General features: G+C 37.3%; 1 protein-coding gene across 5 annotated transcripts in view; it reads left to right on the top strand.

The window, feature by feature from the left end:
* Positions 1 to 26,977, top strand: part of ESRRG (estrogen-related receptor gamma) — a 535,542-nt gene that overhangs the window by 468,857 nt on the left and 39,708 nt on the right. For 3 of the 5 annotated variants that reach the window (XM_012726909.1, XM_012726908.1, XM_012726910.1), the window contains 2 exons: positions 3,685 to 3,795; positions 7,450 to 7,632. In XM_012726909.1, the coding sequence (XP_012582363.1) occupies positions 3,685 to 3,795; positions 7,450 to 7,632 (294 nt within the window). The remainder of the gene's footprint in view (positions 1 to 3,684; positions 3,796 to 7,449; positions 7,633 to 26,977) is intronic. The other 2 variants (XM_004685433.2, XM_004685434.2) reach the window with 1 other exon arrangement.

The raw sequence follows: 26,977 nt of genomic DNA, 5'->3' as shown, positions 1-26,977 counted from the left end.
CATTGGCATTGTTTAGTGGTCTCTTTCCCCCAAAGGAACTGAAAGAATGAGCGACTCACTTAAGTGTGATATTGCAGTTTTGAGTTATAGGACTTGACTTAAAGCATTTCACCGAGTATGAAATCAGTTGAACTAAATGACAGCCATCACCCCTTTAGCTGGTGCCTAACAGCAGGTTTTGAAGAGGGTAAAATAGGTGGACTCTTTTTACTTGAAGTACTCGAAATTATTGATATTTACCTCTTTGGCCCTTAAACTTTAGAATGAAATTTTCATGCTTGTAAGTGATCAGGCTCCTTTAAAATTTATTGGCACTGGAAATGTTAATTTTTATCTGAACTCAGCAGGGACACTTTTCTACACCTACTAGAATTTTATACTTTATATATATATATATATATATATATATATATATATATATATATATATATATATATATATATATATATTATATATTTTTTTTTTTGGAAAGAGTATCGATATCTAATTTTTTACAGTAATATATTGGGTAGCATATACATAAAATTACAAGTCATAAAAGAACATTTTGTACAAGTGATCCTTATTTTAGGAAACAAAGTTAGAATATAAAAAGTTCTTGATATTTAGTACTGGACACCGTGGCTCAAAGGGATGAATGAATGGATAGAGAGCTTTTTGTCTACCCACACATCAGGAAGGAGTAGTGGGGGCAGGAGGAGAATGAAACTGCGTGTTAGAATACTCCCTTAGCCTCCAGGGAAGCATGGAGAAAGTATGAATATTTCTGTAAGTCAGTGTTCAAATCAGGAAATGCACAGGAGTGAAGTTATTTGATAATACTTCTCTACAAATATGAAACAATACTCATCATCATATGTACATTCTGCTGTTTGCAGACTGTGTCTGTTTTTTTTTGTTTTTTGTTTTTTGTTTTTTTTTTTATGATGTGACTGTTTGGTTATCCCTTCCCTAGACTTGCCGTTCCCACTGGGCTGGCAAGCCAATTGGTGTCTTTGAGCTGCCAGGACTAGGGGTCAGATTGTTTCCAGACAGGACCTGAAATAAACTCTTCCAGCCTTGATTTTGGTCTTGAATCCATCGCAATGAACAAAATCCATCATATGAAACTCTCTAGCTCTGACTTCTGTGTTGGAAGATATGCCCTGGATAGCTCCATGTTTGGGGCTCACAGAGTTTGCTACTGCCTAACGAATTCCCTGAAAACATTAAAAAAAAAAAAATTAAGAGTCCACAAACATAATGAAGATTTATTGTAAGTATTCCTGATTCTAACAATGTTAGAAATGTCCCAAATGTTCTCCTTTTTTCTTTCTTTCTTTTATTTATTTATTTATTTATTTATTGCCTGTTATCTACTATTGTCTTTCTTCCTGCCTGTCTTCTCTCCACACCTCTCATCATGTATAGATCAGTGTTCCCACTAGGCTGGAGTTCAAGAGGGTTAAGATTCAATGAGTGTTTTATGCTTTTAACTATATAATGTGATTTTGACTTTTTCAACTCTCTAATAATGAAACAGATTTGAGTTTTTCTTAGCTGACAAGATAGAATGTGACCACCTTATAAAATCTGGAAGAATATCTTGGAGGAAGTTGTGAGAAAGGAGAAATTACAAAGATAAAACCTAATAAATAGGAACATGGGGAAGGTGTTAAGCTCTAATAAAGTGAATATAGATACAGCAAACACAGGGCATTAGCCATTAGATGGACAAAGGCACAATGTGAAAGAAATGTAGCTTCTTTGTGACTCATACACCCTGTTGTTTTCATAAACATTGTAACAGTGTACCTAACTGTTTGGGGGTACTTAAATTTCTTATCTAACTTATGAAGTTGTCTCTGTTTCATTTAAACTGCTCTTTCCTGTTTCAATAACTGTTTCAGGCTTTATTTGAGCTTAGTTCATATTTGTATGCTTCATTAAAATACTTAAAGTCGTATTATTAAGAAAATATAAAATAGTATTTTTATTCTTTATCTGGTAGCATTAGTAATCTTAAGGAGTGTGTGTGTTCTCCTCGATTCCCTTGGAAATATACCCTTTCTTGTACTGTTTCAGGCCTCTCAGATGGCACACAACTCATACTTTCTATGTGATTTTAATAAGTATTTCCTCAAGCAGGATCCTTGGTTAAACTGCCTTGCACATACTCTATGGGCTGTATCTCCCTCTTAGAGTTTAAGAGAAGCTGTGTGCATGCTACTACCTACCCTGAGAGCCCAACCTCCTTAGAAGAGTGATCATGCTAATGCTGCTGTTAAACTAAATCTATTTTCTAAACGGTTTGTGAATTGCCAAAGTATGTACAATAATTGTTAACATGAATAATGGGCACCAATGAATAATATTCCACCATATTATCAGTTAAGATACAATTTAGCACTCCATGAAGGTTCTTTCTGTTTGCTCTTATTCCAAAGTATCTTCCCCTTTACTTGAATTATATGGTCTTTCCAAAAACTTTTTCATTACAGATTGAAAACCAGTTTATTAACAAATTCTCCCCCACCATTCCCCTATAAAAATGAAGTGTTTATTTTTAATCCCTTCCTTTCCATTTGACCTTTGTTCCCTTAATTTCTCAAATCCTCTGCTAGCAAAAACTCACAGGATCATGACCAAAGTCACCATTCTTGGGAATAAAGTTTTGCTGAGTACCAGTCTACTGGTACCCAATTCCTACCTATACCCTCCAATTCTTTTTTTTTTTTTAAGATTTATTTATTTATGCATCTAGAACTGAGGTGCAGGGCAGAGGCGCAGGAGTGGTGAGAGGATTCACCAGAGACAGAGTGGGGAGAATAACAGGCAGATGGATGAAGTACACTGCTGAGGGGAGCAGAGGGCAAGACAGGAGAGGTCAGCTGCGCCATGTGGGTCACCTCCAGCAGGAATCAAACTCGCACTGAAATGGCTGTGGCCAGCTTGCAGTGCTGAGTCCTAACCCGTTGCATCACTAGGAGGGCCCCACCCTCCAATTCTTGACACAAGCGTGTGTCCCTGCCTCAGCATCCTAGCATTCAGAATTCCTTTTGGAGGTTGTTCTTTCCGTCCTGTGTTTGGTTCAACCCTGATCTCATTTCCTTTCATTTGAAAGAATGTGTACCAAATGCAAATAACATTCTCCTTACATCGGTACTATCCTGTGGAACAACACTGGCCTCTCATTTTGTGTGCTGTGAATCAGCTCTGCCCTGGTGCAGGTGTTTTCACCTCATTGCACAGTGTACAGCCCTCTGGTAGACAGGGAGGTACCTGGTATACACAGTCTGATGGCATTGCACTCTCAGGGGTGAGTGATAAATGGACACATCACCGATGTCTTTAATTAGAAACTCTCCTAGCACCAAGTAACATGGGTTTTGTTGTTGCTGTTTGTTTGGTTTTGTGCGTTAGTGTACTTGGAAATGTGTCATTCCTTTGATGGGGAAATGTGATTTTCATGGCCTTACATAAAATGCCTTTCAGGTTTGCTATCCTCTGCCAGATTTGGTTTCCAACTACTGCCAATCTTGGTTTAACCAGGACGATTTTATTTATACTGTTCTAGGGCCCCTAGACCATTCTTTAATCTACTGTCTGTCTCCATCACGGACCTTGGTGATACCAGCTTTGTCATGGATAGGTCTCAGTGATAAACTAGCTCGAGAGTAAGCCTGTGCCTCTCTTTCCCCACAGGGGTGCGTCTGGACAGAGTACGTGGTGGTCGGCAGAAGTACAAGCGCAGAATAGATGCGGAGAACAGCCCATACCTGAATCCTCAGCTGGTTCAGCCCGCCAAAAAGCCATGTAAGTACAGCAGACGGGTCTGGCTTTCCAACATAGGAACTCCTCCCAGTTGGCTCCAGGTACATCCTCTTTGGCATGGCCATCCACACTGACTCCAAGGAGACTTCTCTTTGTTGGGGGGCCGTGGCTCTGCTCCCAAGGACTGCCTGTGAGAAGCTACAGCAGCTCAGCTAATTATCTTTTTTACCCCCTGTGGCTTTCCTCCCCCTGCCCTTACCTCTTCTCACCTATTTTCATGAAAGCAGAAGCATATTAAGGCATTGCTTACATAGTGTGAATTTTACATTTTCTGGTTATCTTTCTTTTCAGAGGTACATAAAATGGATCATACTGTGATCATTAGTTCATTGAAGCTGTTCGTTTCAGATTTCACAAGAAAGTGATTTTTGTGGTTTTCACTAACTAAATGACTGCTCAACCTCCCAATGAAAATACATTAGGAGCCTCATTAATTTGGAACTATAGAAGGTTAACACACTAGCTAGCAATAGATTAAAATGAGAATGGGCCTACTAATAACCAGCATAGGTTGGTGGTTCCATCTCAGATGCCCTGATGGGCATGATGAATTGTTTCGAAGGAGCCCCGGGTTCTATAATGCCAACGTGCAATTTGAAAGAATAACGGGAATATTTATGTAGTGCAAGCCCCATTCTCTTTGTCACTAGCTAAAAAGGAGCTAGAGTGTAGATCGAGGCAACCACGGTAGTTCATTTATTGAAAAAATAAGTTCAGCACTATAATGCCACAGAGTTTGCGACCAAGGATGATTTTTGCATAGGGAGCAGGCCAGACCCTGGAAGTATTTTGTTGGAAACTCTCACATTCTCACATTCAGCTGTGTCGGTCTCTGAAGACACAGCTGCACTCCCCAGACGATATTGCATCTGTAGCAGTTCTAGAAAAGACATGCGTGATCTGCTTTCAAGGGAAGAAAATAAGTGTCCTCTTCTAATTCCGATTCTCCAGGAGGGGTCACTGCCGTGTATCATACGTGTGAGCATATGGGGATCCGTTAAATAAATAAAGCAGACTCTGAACTGTAAACGAAAGGACATTTTAGCTATGTCAAAGGAAAAACAACCAGTTTTACATAAAATTAAAGCTTAAGTGAACATATGGCATAGTTTCCTTTTGCCTTTCCAAAAAACATTATGTTGATTATACCTTCAATTGTCCAATCTGGCGTCTTCTCTGCTGCATAAGCTGTTTGGGATTCTGCAAATACACTCTAGGACAGCATTAAGCAGATTTTGCACATTATAATAAAAAACTTTCTGATAATAGAATAAAATGCTATAAACACTAATGCTTAATTTCATTAGAGGTTTCATTTTCCTGGATTCAATAATATACAGACTGCCCATTCCTCACTCACTTCATACAAACGTGGACTGAAACCATTGATAATTCCCTCTGAGAGAAAAATGAGCACGAGCCAATTTGTAAGTCCACATGCTGGAGAAATATCTAGGGTTTTTTGCGTAAACCTGGGAAATTGGGAAGTGGCTTGTCAAGTACCTTTAAGAAGATTACTGCAATTTCAGTGAGCTCCATTTGTCTGAGATAAAGAGGACTCCTAATAAATCATTACTCATTATCTCAAGGCCTCTGTGTTAATTTTCCTTAGTCCATCCAATTAGTGTGTTTTCGTAACAAACATTTATAAAACTTAATTTTCAGATCCTGTCAGATAAGTGTCAAGAGACTGTGTGCATGGGCTTTGCTGAGGAAGTGGCTGGGGGAGATTTCTGGGCCCTGACTGATGGCATGCTACAAAAGCCCAAGAATGAAAATTGGGTTCTATTGATTCTAATTAGGAAAACATTAAATAAGACTTACCTAGAAACAGTGCTGCCGGCCCTTCCATTTTCTGAATGATGGGAATTTCTAACCTTCAGCTGAATTTCTCTGAGCCCTCAAGACAAGTCTCCAAGGACTTGCCTGAAACTGGTAGCATTTTCCAGCCCTAAAAGAACTAGAATTAAGATTTCTTTGGGTTAAATTTTTGCATCTTTTGTGATTACACTTTTCTTTCTTTCTTTTTTTAATACTGAGAATCTAGATGTTGCTGACAGGTTTCGCTGCATTGTCAGAGCAATGAAAATGAAAACTTTCCCAAGCGTAACTAAAAATACAGGGTATTGTTTCTAATCATGCTTCCAAGAAACCAATGTCATTCTTTGAAGATCTTTGTAAATTAAAAAACTATGTTTTATTTGAAATTTTATTTTAAAACTTTTATTTGAACTTTTGTTTAATTTGAACAGAAATTACAAAATTTGTGAATATTTCCTCCAAAGTCTATACTTTGAATTTTGTGAGAATTTAATAGTTCTTCCAATAAATCTATTACTTGTAATAAGTACATTTCATTTGGCAGTCATAGTGATAACTGTTTAAAAGATGCCAGAAAAAAAAAATGCTGATTATATCTTGGGTAAGTCTCTGTGATTTTTGTTTTTTGTTTTTTAATTAAAGCAAATAAAAATAATGCTACTTTATTTAATTCTGAGGTATATAAAATCTTTGTATTTTGAGTTAAAAAGTTAAACACTGACTATGAAAATAAAATTTCTAGAAAACAGAGAAATTTTGGATTTTGCTCATAAAGAACCCGCTTAACATGCCAATTTTCTAAAGTAATATTACATAGAACCTAGGAATATTTGGGTTTGTTCTTATCTATTTGTAGCCCCTCACTTAGAAGAAAGCATGTAGCAGAGCTACATGTGGAGATTGAAAATAGGGCCAACAGAACACATCATTCCTTTCGCAAGTCGTTACAACCCCTTCCATAAAGTCTCACATGCCCCTAAGCAATAAAGCACATTTGATGGGATGCTTTCCATTTGTCTCTAGTGCTTATTTTATGAAGGATTTTAAAAACATATATCACAAATTTTAGACAGATAAATCTGAACCAGAGAATGAACTAAAGACAACAGATGAAAATAGAGGATAAAAGAATTAGACACTCCAAAGAAAAAATGCTGTAGCCATTAAGTAGGAGTGTTTTTCTGGAAGCTACTATTGGTTGTATTTGGAAGATTGGTTGGATGTGTGGGGAGGGAAAGGAAGGAAAGAAATTCCTATTTAATGCATCCCACAGAGATAGAGTTATATAGTCAGTAATTCACCCAGAGAGAAGGGTTTTGACCTTTGGTCTTCCTTAAAGGAATTAAGATAATTAATGACTTTCTTGCCCATTATTATGACTGTGGGCATTAGTAGTTCTTTGCCTCCCATGTTATAGTCTATATTTCAATGCTTCATTGTAGATTTTATTTTCAAGCTGTGGTATCCTATTTAATCGGCCTCCCTATGTCCCACTTAAAAATCAAAGATCAAACCCAGGAAGCATCCAACTTCTCTTGTCTGTTTGCTATAAAAATTTTCATTACAGGACAGATGCTTTATTCAGGTCAAGGCAGGTGGAGCAGAGAAGAAGAAAGGAATACTTTTTTATGACTGGTGTGTCTGAGTTTCACTATGAGTTGTCCTGAACACTGTTGAATATATACATGTAATGTACACATATATGTACACATATAGAATATTTGGTGCTTACTGTAAGCAATTCAAATTGCTTTTCAAAACACGGCATACTTTAGGATTTGTGAAAGAGAGACGATGCTACTAGTGATCTTGTAGTGCTCTGGTCTGACCCTGCAGATAACAAGATTGTCTCACATTTGTTGGTGGCTGAACCGGAGAAGATCTATGCCATGCCTGACCCCACCGTCCCCGACAGTGACATCAAAGCCCTCACAACTCTGTGCGACTTGGCCGACCGAGAATTGGTGGTTATCATCGGATGGGCGAAGCATATTCCAGGTACATTTTCTCAATAGGAAAAAAAAAGAATGAAAATATAAGGTTGCAATGAAAATTCTCTAGGTCATACACGTAGATTTAGGAAGATTACAAATGTCCCACTTGGGATATGTTTTAACCTTTTCTTTTGTTTTCATCATACTTAATGCAATGCTTTCCTCATCCTAAAAGAGAACCATAACTCTTTGTATGTGTATTCACCTTGAACTCTTGCTAATTATCTTTTCACATATGAAGGTATTGCTGCCAATGTAAGGTAAAAAGGATATAGCCTTACAAATGTTTCTGGATTGCTGTTTAAATTCTGAGCTTTCTTTCAAAGGAGATGCTTCTGCTTTTTTTCTCTTCAGCAGTAGATTAGTGCACCTTTTTTTTCCTTTGAAGAATCATTTTATTATTTAATTTTTTGATCTTGGCAGCTTTTTATGCTGAATTGCTGTTCATATTCACAAGCTTAATTTTGGTTTACAATTAAATATTTACTAGAACTTTATACATAAATGATGAAATTCACTGTTAAATATATAAAACCATACATTTCTTCATGTAGTAGTTTAAATGTTATGTTTTTAAAGGTCGTATGTTTTCCTTGACTCATCCTATAGTATCCATAAACATATACCCCATCCTAAATTTTGCAAATTTTAGTGGTTTCCTTGAATTATTTTTGGATTGTTTGTTTGAACTTTGATCTTCAAATAGTTTCTAACAAGTTTTTGAATGATGAGCAGTGTTTTTCTGGTACAGTTAACTTACTCCTGTCTCCTTAAACTAGTTTGTCTTTATGCTTTGAATGCTACAGTAATTTCTTTAATCAAATTGATGGAAGTCCCTTTCCCAGCCCACACTGAAACCAATTTATTGGTCATGATACGCCAGCTATGTTGCTAACAGTCGTAACGAACTGTCAGGCGCTATCGCAGTGAAGCTAATTTGAAGTCATTAGGTGTGCAGCGTTTGGGCGACAATTTGTTACAGTGGTTAGGAACACAGCTGACATTTCTGAATGGCTTTGTTCGGTGCAGTTCTCGATGAGGCCAAGCAAATTGTAAACTAATTTAAACATCACTCTGTATTATACCAGCTACTTTGTCTTACACTGTTTGCTAATAAAGCACTCTAAATTAAGTCAAAACTAGTTAAATAGGTGAGCTTGAGTGTGTTCTTTAGAAGATACCTATGCTGAAGTCACTGCTGCTAAAGGAAGGTTGAGAATTCGATCATGTAGATAGTTGACATTGTGTTTGAAATATAATCACATCTCTATGACTTTTAGGGAAAGCAAGAATACCAAAAAGAGGATATAAGATTATGTTAAAAGATGGAAAAACATTTGGGAATTATGGCAATGGGAATAGCCACAATTGCTTTAAAGAATATTTGAAAACTTGTTTGGAAAAAAGTGATATAAATGGCTTTAGCCAGACAGAAAAAATTCTTACATTGGTTCAAGTGTTCATAAACACTTTTTAAGATAATTACATCATTTGTATTTATACACCATGTTTATTCTATCACTATATATTCATACACACATACACACACACACACACATATTCAAAGCATCCTATTCCAGCCCAGAGTCTGTAAACCTTGACACTGTTGATAATTGGAAGCAGATAGTCCTTTGTTGTGGGCACTTTCCCGGCTAAGCAGCATCCTTAACTTCCACCCACTAGCAACTCTGAGTCGTAATGCATAAATGTCTCTAGGCCTTGATACATATTCTTGAGGGAGGGCAAACACTTTTCTCCATAACCATTGTTTGAACCCAGAAATCAAATTTTTATTATCCTTTATTTAAAGGGGGAACAGAGAAAGGTGAAAACACGTAAGTTCACCATCTCATTCAGTGCCTTCAAAGAATATATTTCAGCTTTGCTTCTAACTTCCTCAGAGTAAAATGAGGGTAGTTTAGTCTCCCAGTTGACTGTATTTGTAGAAATATATTTCAAGATATAATGATGACCAAGTTGTTATTAATAATAGCATCATGAAAACTGTCCTCACACCTCTGAGCCACCCATTAGTTCAGCAGATTCTGCCCTTGTTCCCTCTGAATTAAAAGATTTGTTAAGCCAACATTTTGATATTATGCAGACCTTCCATAATAAAGATCAATAAGAGTCAACAACTCTTTCTCTGGTAAGAAAAGTCAGTGATGGATGTGGGTCCAGTTGTGCCTACGTTGAAATGCCAGCTTACCACCGAACTTATCACAGTAAAGGGGCTCTCGTGACTTTTGTGACGACAGTAACTTTAAATAACTGTGAGTAACAGCATTTCCAGTGGTGGAAACAATTACTCTATGATTATGTGTTCAGTCTTAAGCTGAGGCTTAGAATTGGTGGGAACTGACGTTATTCTCTCTCCATAGCAAATGCCACAGGAGGTCACCGTGGAGTGATGATTCAGAGTTCAGGCTTTCCTGTACCCCGAGGGTGCTTTAAATGATTGCAAGGAGTATCTTGGCTTTTCAGAGAGGATTAGCAAAACAAGAATTGACTGAATTTCTTTTAATTTTTTAGCAATGGATGCCTTACAGTGTGTTGAGGTTAGAAGAGATGCTCTGATAGAAAAGGCTGGTAGACCCAGGCCTCATAGGGCCAAACACAGGAGCATGGGGCAGAATGAATGGTGGGCAAATACAGAGACAATAGCAAGACAAAAGTCACCTTTCTGCCTTGATGAAAGTAAAACATTGATAATATGGCCCAGTCCTGAATTAAAGCTAACTCAAAATTGAGATATCACTTGGCTGTCTTAACTTCAAAACTTAGTTTTTGTGATGCTATGTTAAAAATAAAAAATGAAATATTATATATATATAGATGCATGTATATATATATATACATATATACACACACACATATAACAGATGCTTATATACTAAAATTCAAGCCATCGCTCTTTTCTGCTGCTCTCAGCCCTTGTAATCATGCAAATACACATACGTAGATGATACCTTTTGAAAATTAATTTAGTATCTGAGATAATAGCGGCATTTCTGTCCTGCTGAGAAGGTACTTTCAAACACTTGCTCATATTACCTAAAAATGTGAAGAATTCAACAAAAGACAACTTTGGAGAAAAACACATATAGAGTGGCATTTCCCCCCAATAAATAGAGTTAGCTTACTTATTCAGATAAATAATATAAAGAAAAAGTGTGTTGTTGTGAAACGTGACCATACTTTATCTGTTCAAGAGAAGAGATCATAAGGGCTTTAGAAAGTGCTTGACTTTAGTTGGGGGACCATAAGGGCACCAGAACAGATGATGGTGCCCTAATAGCCCTTTTTAAGAATGACAGGGCCCCGCCATTAGCATCCTTTTATATCCTTGGAAATTGCTCATGCCTCGCTTTTCTGGTTCCTATCTGCCTGCCTCTTTTTTATTTCTCTTTCAATTTCGTCCCCGCTCGGATAAGCGCATGCTAACACAATATGATTGAGCTGTAAAATGGAACGCTGTCGCCTCTAATCTCTTTTATGTAGATACGGAGGTCCTGCACACTCCACTTCATTCTCTCTCCATTGTTGGCCTTTTTTAGAATGGGCTGCCAAGGAATGGAGGCGCCGTCAAATATTAGAGCTTGGTTTCACAAGGTGTGATAAGACGATTATCAGTCCAGCAGTCAGATCTATTATTGTCCTTTGTGGTTGATTAAAATATTATTATGTACTGTTACTTTGTTAGCAAAATGCAGAGAGTGCTTAGTCAGAGGTACTTAAAAAAGCATAACCTATATTAGCTGACCTATATAAACTGCTTAAATATATTTATGGATTTTGCCAGGCAGTTTACTTTGAAAGAATACAAAGGTGTTTGAACAGTTAGAAGAATGAATAGAGTTTAGAATTTTTTTTTCTCTCAGCCAGATAAGGAAAATTTCCAGGTGGGCTTTTTCTTTTCTTTTCTTTCTTTCTTTTTCTTTTTTGAGTTTATTTATAACAAGATAAATATTTTGCTGCTGAAGAAGGAAGACTCTGCTTAAGTTTGGAGCTTCTTAGTCACATTTTTAAGTGATATCTATTCTAGTGACATCAAACAGAAAAACCCAATAATTTTTTTCATATAAATAAGGGCAGAAAATATTAAACTCTAATAGAAAAGCACACCAAAAAGTTACAATGACAACATTCTTTATGTGTATATTTTGTGAAAGAAACAAATCTAAAGTAGAGGAATTATATTTTCTACTTGCACTAAAACTGTTTTTGTAAAAACTTGAGTAACAAGTTTTAAACCTGCTCATTGAGTTGGCTTTTTGTGGTATTCATTACAAAAGTACTCAGAGTTTTCTAAAAATGACAGACGTCTGTAAGGAATGTGGGAAGCCTTTCTATATTAGGAAATAAATTTTGTGAGAAAATACCCAAGATATTTTGATGTAAATTGATAATGATACTGTTAAGAGATGCATTTATTGTTTTTGTGCATTTTATGTAAAGATCAATTTATTATATTATTCCTCAACCAGAGAGGTAGAGGTTTCAATGACCATGATGTGTCTTTACGTAGTAGCACCATTAAGTGATAATGATCTGTACAAAAGCACACCAAAAAAATGCTGGGAATAATTATTATAAGACTGTGTTGATTTGTAACACAAAGTATGTTCCCATGTATATATGTTTGTGGTTATGGTCTGATGTGCAGGAAACATCATGGTTGGCTCAAGACTGGATGTCAGATATAAATAGCTCCTAATACTCTATTCTGGAACTGATTCATTGGCACTTGATGAATGAATTATTGATTAGTTTATTAAAAATATGCATAGTGCAGCGCTGTTCATTGGCTCTAAAGAGCCTCCCTCTACCCCAACCTATACAGGAGTTTATATGTACTGGTAATTTCTACTTTGTTATGAGTGAATTAAAGTGATTGCAGCCTCTCCAGCTTCATTTTTCTTTTGTGTATATAATTTAATGATTCCAGATCTATGAAGCAGATGAGTCTTTTAGTTAAATGGGGAAAATGTAAATGTAGGACCTAAAGCACTGGCACCTAATAATACTATGTAAATTATGAATATCCTCAATTAGCAAATACCTGCAGGTTATATTTATTAAACCTAATTGTTGTGTACCTGTATACCTGTAGTGGTGGTTCATAAAGGTAGAATGATCCTGAACATAAAATCAAAAAACGTGAGTTGCAGTTGAGTAATTTTTCATGAGCTGTGCAGTTTCTCTAGCTATTCGTTGTATTGTATGAGTATAAATTGCAGGTGTATTTTTTTTTGCTGTTGATACACATGTGTACAATAAATTTGCAAATTACAAAGCATGATCTAAATGTAAAATATTCAGTGTTCATCTTAGTTTCTAAGATACTGCCCAGAGATTGTTATTTTATTACAATTAAAAGCAAGTGATCCAAAAAGTTAATATTCATAAAAACCATTTCCAAAAACATTCAGAGCAAATATCAGCTGTAATAGAAGACAGGGAAAAAGCTTACTTAATGATCGTTGTGTGAATATTGTCATCAGTTCATGCCCAAGAGGGAAGGATCATTAGCATCTGAATAATCTCTGTGCTTCTCCATCAAATCTAAAATAACTGAATAGCTTTCAGTTTCTGAAGTCACAACTGTGGTATAGTGGTATAGATCAGAACAATAAGTTGAGAAATATGTTGTAAAAAAAATAATCAGAAAGGTCACTTATGAATTCTTCATTTGCTGCAGTTACCTTTGGTAGAAATGAAAAAGTCAGCTGACAAAGAAATTGCAGGTTTTCCTAGACAGACTCAGTTCAAGAGATTATCCAAATGCTGTTGAGGCTCTTCAGAGCGACCTACTTGGCCAGCCATTGCCACAGTTTGAAGCCTAGTAGGTCACGGCCACCATGCTGATGTATCTGTGCTCATGTGGTCTCTATTCCCACATTACCTCTGCTGGAATCCTAAGTGTCTCGAGACTATATTGTCCATCTGTACATAGCCATGCCACTATATACCTCTGACCAAAGAGAAATCATGATTTTATAGTAATCATGAATGCAATTTAAAATATTGAGTATCTGCTATTTAGGTAGCACTACACTGGATACTGTGTGACATATAAAGAAATCACATGACATGCTCTCTACCCTGAATTTGGTCTCTACACATACCTATGTGTCTGTGGATGAAGCTTTAAATAATAATAATAAAAAAACAACTTCTACATAGCTTTTGGATGAAGCTTTAAATAATAATAATAAAAATAACCAACTTCTACATAGCTTTTGTTGTTTCTGAAGCCATTTCACCAACTTATTAGAAGCCAAAATTTACAGAACTCACAGATTTTTCATAGGTAGATTTTATTCTAATTATCTCCACTTTATAGATATAGGGAGAGGTAGGCACTTTGACCTACAGTATTGATAGTACTTGGGTCCATAGAATGTTTTCGTTAAACAACACTTTACTGGTAACTTCATTATATCTTTCTTCCCCCAGCTCTCTTTTGTCATCTTCCCATCCCCCAGATTACATACCTGCCTTCCATAACAAGTTTAGGCAAGTTTTAAAACATTGGCTCTGTCTTTAAGGTTTGTCTATAAATAATTTACAAAATGAGAGGATAAAGGAGAATAAATAAATGAGGAGCTATATTGTATGTCTTGGAATCAATAAAAATCAAGGTATTTGAGAAAAAGTGAAGAGTGTCCCCTCGCTGTTTCTGAATGCAAATTCTAATGAAACAAGGCAGTCACTGTGGAGCTAATTTGAATAGTTAGAAAGAACTTAAATGGTTGATGCTAAAATTAGATGTTCCCTCTCCTGAACTGTGTTCAGATTCTCTGGACATTTGAATTGGATTAAGAGTTATAGGTAAACTGAGCAGCCGGGGGTCAAGTAACTATCACAGATGCTAGCTCTTCCATGCTGCATAGAATCAGTTTCCTCCTCCCCACTTGTCTCCACACTTTCCTTTCCTTCCTTGCATGAAATTAGTGATTTCTGTGTCAGTGATTGTGCAGAAAGGATCCTCCAAAAACAGCTTAGATTCTTTTTTTGAGTCCTGCACAACATGGAAGGTGATTTGGAAAGCACAATTGACTACTCTAAGTGGGTGGTGAGAATCGTTCTCAGAGTCACAGGAAAGCTGCAATTAAATACAAAGGGTAAAAGGTATGGCTAGGCAGGAAACATAGGCATGGCCTTGCCATGAAAACTCCCAAATTTTATACTATGGAAATACCTTTTTATACTCAAGGCAATAGGAAGTCATTGGGATGTCCGATGGAGTGATATATTTGGACTGCACCTTGAAAAGAGTAAAATCTGAGCTTTCCAGTCAACTTACATAGAACAAGATAGCCCCGTATTTTAAAAATGAATAACTATATTCCTGAATGTTGACAAAAGTACTATTTTTAAAAAATTTTAAACAGTTATTTTTTCCAGTTTTCTTTTTTAATTGAAGTAAATTGCATTATAACATATATGTTTACTATTTCTTAAATGTATCATTTCCAGGCAAGTTCTTGTAATTACTAAGCCCAGTTGATTAATAAAGTAGAAGACAAGTCCTCTACAGTTTACCTCATATCAAGACCTTTTGTAAGTCTGAAACAGTACAAAATCTACCTGAGGGTTATCAGAATATTGGCATACTCTTGACCTGGCCCAACACAGATCTTCCTGTTCTGGAAATCTGTAAATGGAGCTGGAACCTCTGACTTCTAGGTTCTCCTCAAGGTTCTCTGATGAGTTTTACTATTATTGCTTTTTGCATCATTTACCTTTTTATAAGTTTTACATTTTAAACGAACAGATTTATTAGGAAAAGCAACACAGGTAGACAGAGAGTGGCTGCTGCTGCTTTTCAGAGAGAAAAAAAGTTTGTGAAAAAAAATGTCTGCATCATCACAAACTGGCTGGTATATTTTTTTCAATTGAGGTAACTGGTTTAGAATGTTGCTTGTGTTTTTGAGATATAGGCCCTCCCTTGGAGGTATTTTTACTGTACCACACCCACCACCAAAACAACCACAATCCATCCTCACAGTCCCTTATGCTCCTTCTGCATTTTGATCTTGTCTCCCCTACTTTTCCTCCTTCTAATAGCCTCATTTCAAGAGTCAAATTTCTAGAGTTTGTTATTGCTTTGGCTTTATCTAAACCTTTATTTTATTTCTCTATTTGCCACATTTAAATGACACCAACAAGTATTTGTCTTTCTCCTTGACTTACTTTGCTTATTACAGCTCCCCACTCCAGCTCCACCCATTTTATTGATAGTAGCAAGACTTAATCTTTTCTCATAGTTGAGGCGTTGTGTTCATACTCCACATCTTCTCAATCCATTCATTTGTCTTTAGTTGCTTCCATAACTTGACTGTTTTGGATAGTGCTGCAGTGAACATGGCAATACAGATTTTCCTGCACATTAATGTGTACTCCTCTGGTGGGTACATAGGAGTAGAATTTCTGGATAATGTAAACAGATCCTTTTTTTTTTTAGTATTTTGTGAAACCACCTTATTGTTTCTATAGGGGCAGGATTAGTCGATGATGCCCACCAACAGTGAGAAGATTTCCATTTCTCTATATACTCACCAGCACTTGTCTGTGGTCTTGTGATATGGGCCATTCTCACAGTTGAGGTGGCAGCTCATTGTGGTCTTGATTTGCATTTCCCTAGCCATCAATGATGATGAACATTTTTTCATGTGTCTATTGGTCACCTCTATGTCTTCTTAGAGAAATGCCTATATAACTCTTTTGTCCGTTTTTATTTTTTATTTTTTTTATAATGTGTTTAAAGAGAAATAAATCTTCGGTATCTTGTAAGAAAATTGTTACATGACATTACTAGTACAATCCATATTTGTTATAAATGCTTGATGAAAATAATTTTCCCAACTTAGAAGAAGAATATGATGGAGAAGAGCAGAATATGAAACCAGCATGTTTTATTTCTCTTTTCACTCCATTTTGACTCTCTCTCCAAGCCAAGCCCACCTCTCTTTTGTGGGTTGGGTCACTAAACCCCCACCTCACCACCCCCCCAGGAGCTCCCCTTTATCTGCCTGAGCCAATCTCCAAATGAATGCATGTCTATCCTGGCCTTGGCTTTGACACTCTGGATATATTGATTAATAGTTGCCCTAAGCTCCTTTTAGCAAATCAAATTTTCACTTTTAGCAAGGATTTCGCCTCTGATTTATTCAGCAAAGTGAAATGCACTAAATTGACTTTGACATTCGGGGAAAATGGCTGAAAAACAAAGAGCAGAGGAAAGAGATATAAATTGTGTGGCAGCTGGAGATTTCAAGCATCAGAGAAACCGTTTTCTATAGAATACAGAGTAATTTAAAATCACTTTTTAAACACACAGAGAAATGATTTCTTCAAAAAAAATTAACTGCTGAGTTTTCTTTTTTAAAGGGTGCAAGTATGACTCAGCTGAACTCAGAATTTCTGGTAACAGTGTACTATATTTTCTAGATAAAAATAGTTGCGTGATAAGTATTCTACGTATCAGCTTATGAGAGCTGCACAGTAACAAAATTAACTTTGGAAAAGAAATATTCCAGTTCATCTACACATAATGGAATGGCAAATGTGAGCACTAAGGCTATGTAGTTGTGTGAGTGTGTGTGTGTTGCAAAGATGGAGTTTTTTTTCATTACCAAAAGGAGGCATTTGAATTGATTTTTTGGATCACAAACCTCAGCATAGAAAGCTCTGTAACTATACCCTGCTGTGTGACCTTTTCCCCAAGAATGTCATCCTGGACCGATTCTTCTTCATGGTTGTCAAACTGCTTCCTAAGTTAGCCTAACTACTTAGGTGAATAAGTAGCCATCAGGTTCAAACACTACATGCAGGTTTGACATGTAAAAGAAATGGTGTGTGCGTGGCAGAAGCAGAAAAGAATCACTCTGACATTTGGGAGAGAATTTAAGGTGAGATGATTGTCAGGGGTGTTTTCTGAGATCCCATAACCAGGTGCCAAGGGCTTATTGGAGCAGTGAAAGGAGTAGAGGAAGGGAAGCATGTAGCTGGAATTGTCATTTATTTATCTCGTTCCTGTTTGGAATAAATTTTCTTTTTTCACCAAACTGGGGTCAACAGTCTCAAAACATACCCTACCTTTATCCATATATTTTTATTCTCTTTCCTTTTATTTTCAAAAATAAATATACAGGGAGGTTGTACTAACTGGCACCCACAATGAGCTCTTTCAGTGTATTTTACAAATGAGATATCTTAGTCCTGTTCTACATATGTCCAGAGGCATCCAATTTCCCTAAAGTCATGCTGCTCCCTTCTCAATTCAGGCCCCCACCCTTTTTTTTTTTTTTTTTAAGATTTATTTATTTATGCATACAGCACCAGGGTACAGGCCAGAGGCCCAGGGACCGTGAGAGCATTCACCTGAGACAGCAGAATAGGGAGCAAAACAAGCAGATCGACAAAGTACACTGCTAAGGGGAGCAGCAGAGGGGTCAGGAGAGGCCTACCACGCCATGTGGGTCAGCTCCAGGGCAGGGATTGAACTCGCACTGAAACGGCTGTGCTAGCTTGCGTGCTGCATCCTAACGCGTTGTGCCACCAGGGAGTGCCCAATTCAGGTCTATTTTAACTAAAATATATGATTCTTAATTAGAGGAATCCACTTGACCTGCCCAGACCTCTGTATGCTGTGTGATAGATAAACATACCTCCCTATAAACCTCCATGGTTTGTAAATGTCAAAATGTTGCTCTTAAGAAGAAATTATTTTCTCATTCTTCCTGGGGTGGGGGGGGGGGAACAACTGATTTTTTTTTTTAATGCAGTCAGCATCTTTAATTTTAATTTTTTGGAGCCAGGTTATATATTTTTTTCTTTTCCATAAGCAATGATACAAAAAAGTATACAAGCTACATTTAAAAGAGACATTCAACCTTCTGTTTATACATGGGTCTTTTATGGTGCACTTCTATATGGTTACTAAGTGAACTAGAAAGTGTTAGTACTTTGTAATTTTACAGAAAATATAGAATGACACCTTGATCTTTTTGAAAGCTTTAGTCAATTCAACTTAGCTAATCCAGAAATCCTGCCAACCTGCATCAATCACATAACTTGGCTTCTTGCAAGGAAATTTTCATTGCTAGAATGAGTGTTAAGTCCTAGATGCCATTAGTTTATGTTAGAGAATCAGGAGGAGAAAGGACCCATTTCTCCCTCTGGGTCCAGGTTCCGCCAGTGGCTTGCTGGGTTGTTCAAGTCAGCAGCACAGTGGATGGGTTTCAGGGAGTCATCAGAACCCAATTAAATGCAGTAACTCCAGGGGTGTCTCTGAAGAGCAGCTCCCTCCTCTCCGAGTAAAGGAGGCTTCACACCTGCTTAACCTACATTAAAAAAGGATTAATTACCTGAAGTGCTTGCCCCTCAGCCAGTCAGCACGTTTGTGGCCAGGCACATGGTGGCCTGGGCTGTAGAGGGAGAATGGGAGAAGGAACAGCTGGGAGTTCATGGAAAGACTAACTTCTCCTGATGTGGTCAGCAGTTTAGGAAAAAATAGGTCCAGCTGTCCTGACTCTGGTGATTCCTGGTGTCATGGCAGAGCCCAGATCTGTGTCTTTAACACAGATTTGTGCACTTAGACAAGGAAAGCACTCCCAACTGTTGTTTCAACTCTGTGTGTCTCACAGATAAACCTGGAATCATTATTTAAGACATCCCTGACTTACTCTAGTGAATGCTGCTTTTCTTCATGGAAGTGTTTTTTGATAGATATTCCCAAACTTTGAAAATAGGCTTGTTTATTCAGAAACATGACTAGAGGACACTTTGTGACACCCCTTTTAATTAAATGGAATAATACTGAAGTATGACCTCTTTCCCAAAAATACCAATTCTAGGAGGATACAGACAAATTGAACCTGAGAGATGGTTTGCTCAAACATTGCCTTTTAGTAAGAGGAAGAGCTGTATAGTGGAGGAAAGTGGACTACCTTTGGCAGGATTGATGCTGATTCTGGTTCTGATGTACTCAACTTGTTTATTTATAAGATGGGGCAATAATGCTTATTTTCTAGGTTGCTAGATTAGTTCAATGAGCTAGTAAATGTATGTGAAGATTCCAATCCTTTCTGCATAATTGCAAGTGTTTCATAATGTCAAATGCCTTTACTTACACAATCGCTGTTGATCAAGTTAAACAAATTAATTAAAGTCACAAAGTAGGCAGTGATAGAGTTGAGACTAATACTCAGGTCTTTGAATTCCCTCTGGGGTCCTATTTATATTTATCATTGTCACTCATGTTTTTTCAGAAGACAATGCATCCATAGGCATAATATTAAATACTAACAATTTGTCATATTAACTTCATACTGTACCACTTTATATTACATTCTATCTAAGCACGTAAATGTATTTATATGGCAGTGTATTCTTGAAGATTATCTAATGGCAAAGAAGTTACAGAAAAGCGATTGTGATTTTTTTTCTTTAAGTATACTGTGAAGCCTAAGCAACAAACCTGTGTTTTTGTCGTTCTTTGATGTAACTTGAATAAGATATCTGAATATATATGATAGAGCCCCTTTCTAAAGGACTAGTAATCCAAATCCTATTTTGTACAATTAAGTAGATAGGCAAGAGAGAAACTCCTGGCTGAGGTTTGAGGCTGGGATACAGGGCCAGAAGCCCAAAGTGCCATTACTTTTCTCTGTGGAGGGTTTTCATCCAGAACTAAGTGTCCAGGTAGCATAAGGATAGAAAAGCACGAATGGATGAGATGTGCTTGATTTGTAAAGCATCTCTAAATGTCCTGCTCTGTAAACAACGATACCATCTTTGAAAAACAGTCTCTGGCAGATCAGTATAGCACATTTAGTTAAAATCAGCTCGTGAATAATCCATGGATTTTAATTAACCCAGTCAGTTATCCAACCCATTACACTCAGCGAGGATGTTAGATTTTAACATCTCTCTATCTGCTATGAAAATTCAATGTTATAATTTAATCCACGGCATTTTATATGGTTAGAATAGAATTACTTATTATTTAATTTGTATCTGATCATACTATATGGTATGGTTGAATACATTTTAGATGAACTGAGGAGTGATGTGGTTATCTTCCAAACTTCAACTATGATAGTATTTGAGAAATCGGAATATGGTAATAAGCTCTATAAATTCAGTTGGACATTTTCCTAAACATTTTGTACTATTTAGTCCCCCCAACAAAACTATAATGTGTAATATATTTTTGTAGCAAATGAATGGCTATTCATTCATTCACTGAAAAAAAAAAAGTGTACATCGCCACCATATTCTATGAGGGACCTGATACAGAGGGGGCTGCTGGGGGCAGCCGTTTCTGTCAATACTATGTGACTATGAGGCAGGGAGAGTGTATTATCAAAGTACGTTTTGAATTTTCAGTTTAAGCATATTGCTCTGCTTTCATCGAAGCTCATGGTTTCCAACTTTCTGTTGCATGTGCTCAAATATCTCGAGTTGTCCTAAGTGTGATCTTGGTTGAATGTCAGCTGTGCTTCCGGGCCCGGTATTTCAACATTTACCATGCTACAGCTCTCCATCCCTCTGTGCTGCATCTCAGTGAGAGTCTGTGGATGAAATTAAGGGTCAGCACCTCCCAGACAGGGTCTTCATGCTGTTTTTAAACCACGTAGATGTGGTTGTTCTGAACGTGTTTGACTATTACATGATTAGACTCCCAGTCTCTTTGTGACGAGGCCTGCTTACTGCATCAGAGAAGACGGGCAGTATTTTTTTTTTTTTTTTCCCTAAGACAAGGGCCCTCACGTACCTTGCCTTAATATGGGAACATAGAGCCACAGCTCTCCTGGATATTGTTGCGGTCATGTAACACATCCTGTGTTAACTTTCTTCTATTCTGCTCCACACAGCTCAGATGTGTGGACTCCATGCTGCATCCCTACGTGGCTTGTTATCCTCTTATCAAGCTCTTAGCATCCCTTTGTTTATTTGAGCCGACAGGAAGACTGTGTAAAGGCTGCTTAGTCAGGGATATCAGCCTTGTTGGCAGGGGAGTGATTGCCAGTTGAAAAACAAGGCATTATTGCTCATTTTTTCCCTCTTATTAGTTTGATTACATTTGCAAATCAAATCAATCCATCAGACATGATCAGGCCTCGTCCGCATTTTAAGGAATAGTAATCTCCGTCTAATAAGATGCAAATGTGTCACATCGGTAAGTAACCAATAAATCATCGTCTTGTCTTTGGCAATCATTAAATATCAGAACCAACAGTCAATTTTTAGTATTTTCAATTTGCGATATGCCGCTGGAATATAAAGATAGATGGACGTAATTACACAAACCAAACACTATTTCAGTTCATTCCAGACAGCAAATTTAGTGGAAGGTATAACTGGCCTGTCATCACAGTACATTATTCCTAGCGGTTCATGCAAAGTTCACAGACGAGCTTCAAATGGACATTGCTTTTTTTCAACTTCTAACCACGTCCCTGCCATGGCAAACCAACTTTGATGTAAAGACTTGAACTGACTTCCCCACGGCTGTGGTGGTCTGATGCCAATATGAAGGGAAGCATATGCTCTCTCCCGGCAGAAGCTGCTGCCAGGGCCAGTGCCTTCCATGTTCACTATTAACTAGACAATGAACCTACAGATGTAAAAATAAAGAGAAACAAATACAATCCACAACTCTGTGGATGATTTATGCACCTCCTCATTTTGACAGAGTAGTTTCCCGCAGGGGGGGAAGTGAACAAAAACTTGATTTTTCTAAGTTTCAAGGTTTCGTGTATCCCTGGGCACTGTGTGGTTTTCAGTAAGGCCGTTCTCTGAAGACAGGCATGAATGTGATACCTCGGTGCCATCTGGAAGGAAAAAGTGTTGATTCTGGACATAGTGGAATGTATGTGTGTCTGCATGTATATATATAGTATATCTTAGAATGTACACATACTCATTTATATTGAGATGCTGTAATTCAAAGGGTTAGAAATTAAACTGTTTGAGTGGACTGGCATATCTTTTCTCTTGCTGTGCTTCTTTGGGAACTCAGTATCTTCTGATGAACTGTGACTTTGCCCATTCTTTCATCCCTCCGGCCAGTCATTCATTTGTCTTTTCCTAAATGGAGGATTCCCCCCCAGGGCTTTTCACTCTATTTGATGACCTCAAAGCAATCAGTATTCAGACTTGTCCCTCCTTCCCAATATTTTTCTTTTGTCAGTTTCTCTTTTCTGATAAACCTTTGATTTCCTGATACTTAAAATTTGAACATTTCTTTCTTTCTTTTTTTTTTTTTCATCTTTGCCTCATCAAGTTACTTACAAACATGACTTTGGTTATTACTCTTTCCTCTGCAAACGTTATTTGCCTTTTGTGGCCTTCTCCCACTAGATAGGATGTGAAAGACATACTTATAGGACTTTGGTGGCACTTCCAATCAATATTGACTGATTCCAGTTTGTCTTGACAGATATGTTGTCATCTTTACAGTTGAAACTTGGAGTTTAACAATTGGCTATGCTAATTCTTGGGGTTCCTGTATTCTCCATCTTCAGTGAGAAAAGCAAACTCCCAGATTATTATTTAAAAATATATTTTTCTTAAAGTAAACAAATTACCTTTTTGACTGAATAGCTTATTTTAACTGTATTAGTTCTTGATGTTGATCTCTCTGCTAGGTTGTGGGACACAAGAATGAGGAGGATAGATGGAGTGACATCATCAGTCTTGGGGGGGAGTCTTGCGGGGGAGGCTGTAATCAAGCAGAGAGGCAATGTCACACAATGTTCCAAGTGTGTTGACACAGCAGGGTCATATGCAGGGAAACCTGGGCAAGGATTCTCACTTTGTGGATTCGTAAAAATTTCATGAAACTTCATGAAGATAAATTTACTGGGAATATCAAGAAGTTTTATCAAACATTAGCTCCCTGCTGCTAATAAAACCAATAGCTTAGGCTAAGTTGGCCAATTTTCAGTGGCCCATGTTTAGCAGGACCAAGACCATCATTCACTAAAGAATGAAGAATATGCTCTGAAGTTTTAAGAAATCATTATGGAACTTGGATTAGACTCTGGTTATAGACAGACTAAGTTTTCAATTTAAACAATGAAAATGTGCAGTAGCTCTAGGTAGTGAACGAAACAACTTGTTCAGTTAGGGTAATCAGCTTCTTAAATGTCTCATGACTGTGCCTTACATCTGGGCAGACAAAATTCTCTGTCCCTTTATGGGAACCGTTTTACCCTGCATCTGCCTATCTTTCCTTTCTACGCTAAGTTAGTCGATTTCCGGAATTATTTTCCTTTCTGAAAAACTGTTGTGAACTTTTAAAATGCAGATCTCATCTTTCCAGGTGATTGTTTTTGCCAGCCCACATAGCTCAAGGACCCTTATACATAGCAGCCATTGCAAGGAACCCCTATGAGTTACAGCTGATGAAAAGCCATACAGCTCATGCCTTTGAAGCTTTGTACCAGAACCTTCTGCTCTCTCTAACCGATTTACATACCACCATGGTATGTTTAATTTGCTTTTTCATCAAATCAATAATGGGTCTAATTGAAAAAATTGGCAGTGCTACGTGCAACCTAACTACTGATCTCAATGTTTGCCGGCTAAAGGCAATGTCGCACAGCTCTGTGTCAGACACCTGTGTTATTGGTGCTCCTGCGACTAATGTGTACAAAAACAAACATTAATACAGGTGGAGCATCTGCACCAATTGATCACTATGCTATGAGAATTAATCACCTGGCTTTCAGCTTGAAGAATAAAATTTACATCTTTAATGTATGAAATGTATTAACACCCACGCTTGCGCCATCAACTCGGGTGATGTCAGCAGTTCAGCACACGCAGCCCCATCCGCATGTTCCTCTGGGCACTTGGTTATATTCAAAATATATAGGTCTGAAATTTTTTGTGTGATTTGTAACTGGAGTATGTTTGGCAAATTTGACCCTCCAAGAACTAACACTGAACTCTGGAAATCTGCCTCCAAAAATTGCATGATGAGGCTTTGAGGCTGGGTTTTATTTTCTTCACCCAACCTAGAGTGGATTTTTGCAATGGCATCATTGTCTTGGAGTTCGATTCATTGAGCATTCACAAGAGGTCAGATCCTAAATCAGGACCTGATTGTTTTATGCACATTCTCCAAATGATCCTTCAAGCCAATACTATAGTTGAGGATCACTTCTAAAATCACTTTGTAGTTGACAAATTGAAGCTTTAGTAAGTGATAGGACTAGTCTGAGACCCCAAAGCCTGTAAGGTGCCAGAGATTCCACTTAAATCTGGGTTTATTGGATTCTATCTATACCTTGACTTTTATCTATCATGATAAGTCAACTCATTGGTATAGATAAGTTCATTTGTTTAAGTGCCAACCTAAGTTTTATTTATTAAAGTAGATTGGGATTACAAAATTTTCTGCTGACAAGACTGCCATTGTCATTAGTGCATTGCAATATGATGATTTTGTTGTTACAGCAGGATGGTGACACAATTAGCAGGACTGAGTGCTAGATGAAAATGCTGAACCTATTGTTAAAAAATTAAGAATTTCAAAATTATGATGGCAGAGCATTAAAGCCTTCCTGAAAGGGGTGGACATTTTGCTTTGGGACAAGTTTAGCAAATAGTAGGGGCACTCTTATTCAAGTCTGTGCATGATTAGGTCTAGACACATGCTACAGGGACCCACATTACCTCCATTCTCAACAACCAGTAACTGGATTCAGAAGGAAATGATGGGTCTTTTTCAATATCCCCAACCAGTGACTTCTACTCAGGGGCAATGTCGAGGTATGTTTGATTGTCACAGTTGGGGAGGCCTCAGGGCAGGAGGAGCCTCTAGTGAGTAGAAGCCAAAGAAATGCTGCTAAATATTCTACAGTTCACAGGACTGGTCCCCAGCCCTGGCACCTCCAACAAAGATTAATTTGGCTTAAAATGTCACTAGTGTTAAGGTTGAGAAATCTGTTGTAAACCATCATCAGGAGGCTTTTGAGTTTAATTTAGTTTTGCAAATCATACAAATTAATACATACATAAATATGGAGGCTTTATTGGCAAAGAGATCTCACTTCACAAGAAACCATATTTATCAACAGGAGCTGAATGTTTACAGGATAGCTTTTGTCCACATGTACTGACACGTGGTAACCAAGTTGTGTGCTTTATCTTCAATATTTAATAGTAGAACAGGAAGGGTAGTGAACTCTGAAAAGTGACCATGGGCCCACTGACATGAAAAACTTTCTTGAAGAATTCACAGGCGATATTTACCATGTGGCTAATTGCATATCCGTGTAAAGTGGTAAGAGGGAAGCCTTGTAGCACATCAAGTAAGCGATATGCATTTTAGCAAATATATAAATATGTATTTATTCATCAAACAGAAACATTTTCATTTTATTTGGATGTAAATAATGTTTATAAAAATTTATAAACATGAAGTGATAAATGTTCTAAGCACTCAGATAAATGCTGTGTCTATTTAAATACATTTAAATTTTTGACAGAGAAATCTTTTCTACAAACAGCATCCAACTAACTCTGAAGGTGTTAATATTAATCTGGACATTGTTGGAATTTGTAAGCTTCGACGAATCATCACCAATTTGTCAATGAATTGTGTAAGCTTTACATAAAACTATTCTAGGTAAATATACTGCTTCATTGCATAAATATCTGACAATGACTTGTAAACATATGTGAGATGATATAATTTCACTCTTACTAGAATTTTCTCATTTTTAAATTGTTTTCAAATCATTTAAGAGAAAAACAATAAATCCTAATAGTCATATTTTTACAGAGAAATTTCCACTTACATAGATTTGATGCCATTTATCAACTCAGTTTCTCTACACCTGGGCACAATATCACATTTTGAAAGCCCAATTCCCTATGGCACGGATGGCAAAGAACAGAAACAAAAAAGTCTGGGTAACCTCCAAAAGTCTTGTTACTATGAAGGACCCCTCGGCTCCACCTCTCTGGACTCTATGAACTAGCTTAATGCTTATACACAGTGCATTTGAGGAGACAGATCCCAAATGGGAATCTCAGGGACAGTTGTGGGAAGAAGAGTCTGTGTGCAGAACTCCAAGAAAAAGATCAACACTAAGCACGCTGGCTCTACAGGCTCTAAGATGTGGGTTGGGCAGTCCCACACTCCCAGTTACCCCTCAGCACAGCTGGCAGCAGCTAGGGTTCCCCAGTGTATTCAGTGTGCTGATTCTGAGTCATCAGCAAAATGAAAAATGTTTTCAATAGACAGTGTGAGAAGACTAAGAAATATGTCACCATTTTAAAGGAATCATCCCAAGATAGCTGATATCTTTTTAAAATGCAGA

This window comes from Condylura cristata, unplaced genomic scaffold, assembly GCF_000260355.1.
Source record: "Condylura cristata isolate star-nosed mole 26May11 unplaced genomic scaffold, ConCri1.0 scaffold00018, whole genome shotgun sequence".
Lineage (NCBI taxonomy): Eukaryota > Metazoa > Chordata > Mammalia > Eulipotyphla > Talpidae > Condylura > Condylura cristata.
Note: the sequence above shows the minus strand (reverse complement) of the source record. Positions and strands in the feature narration are given on the sequence as shown.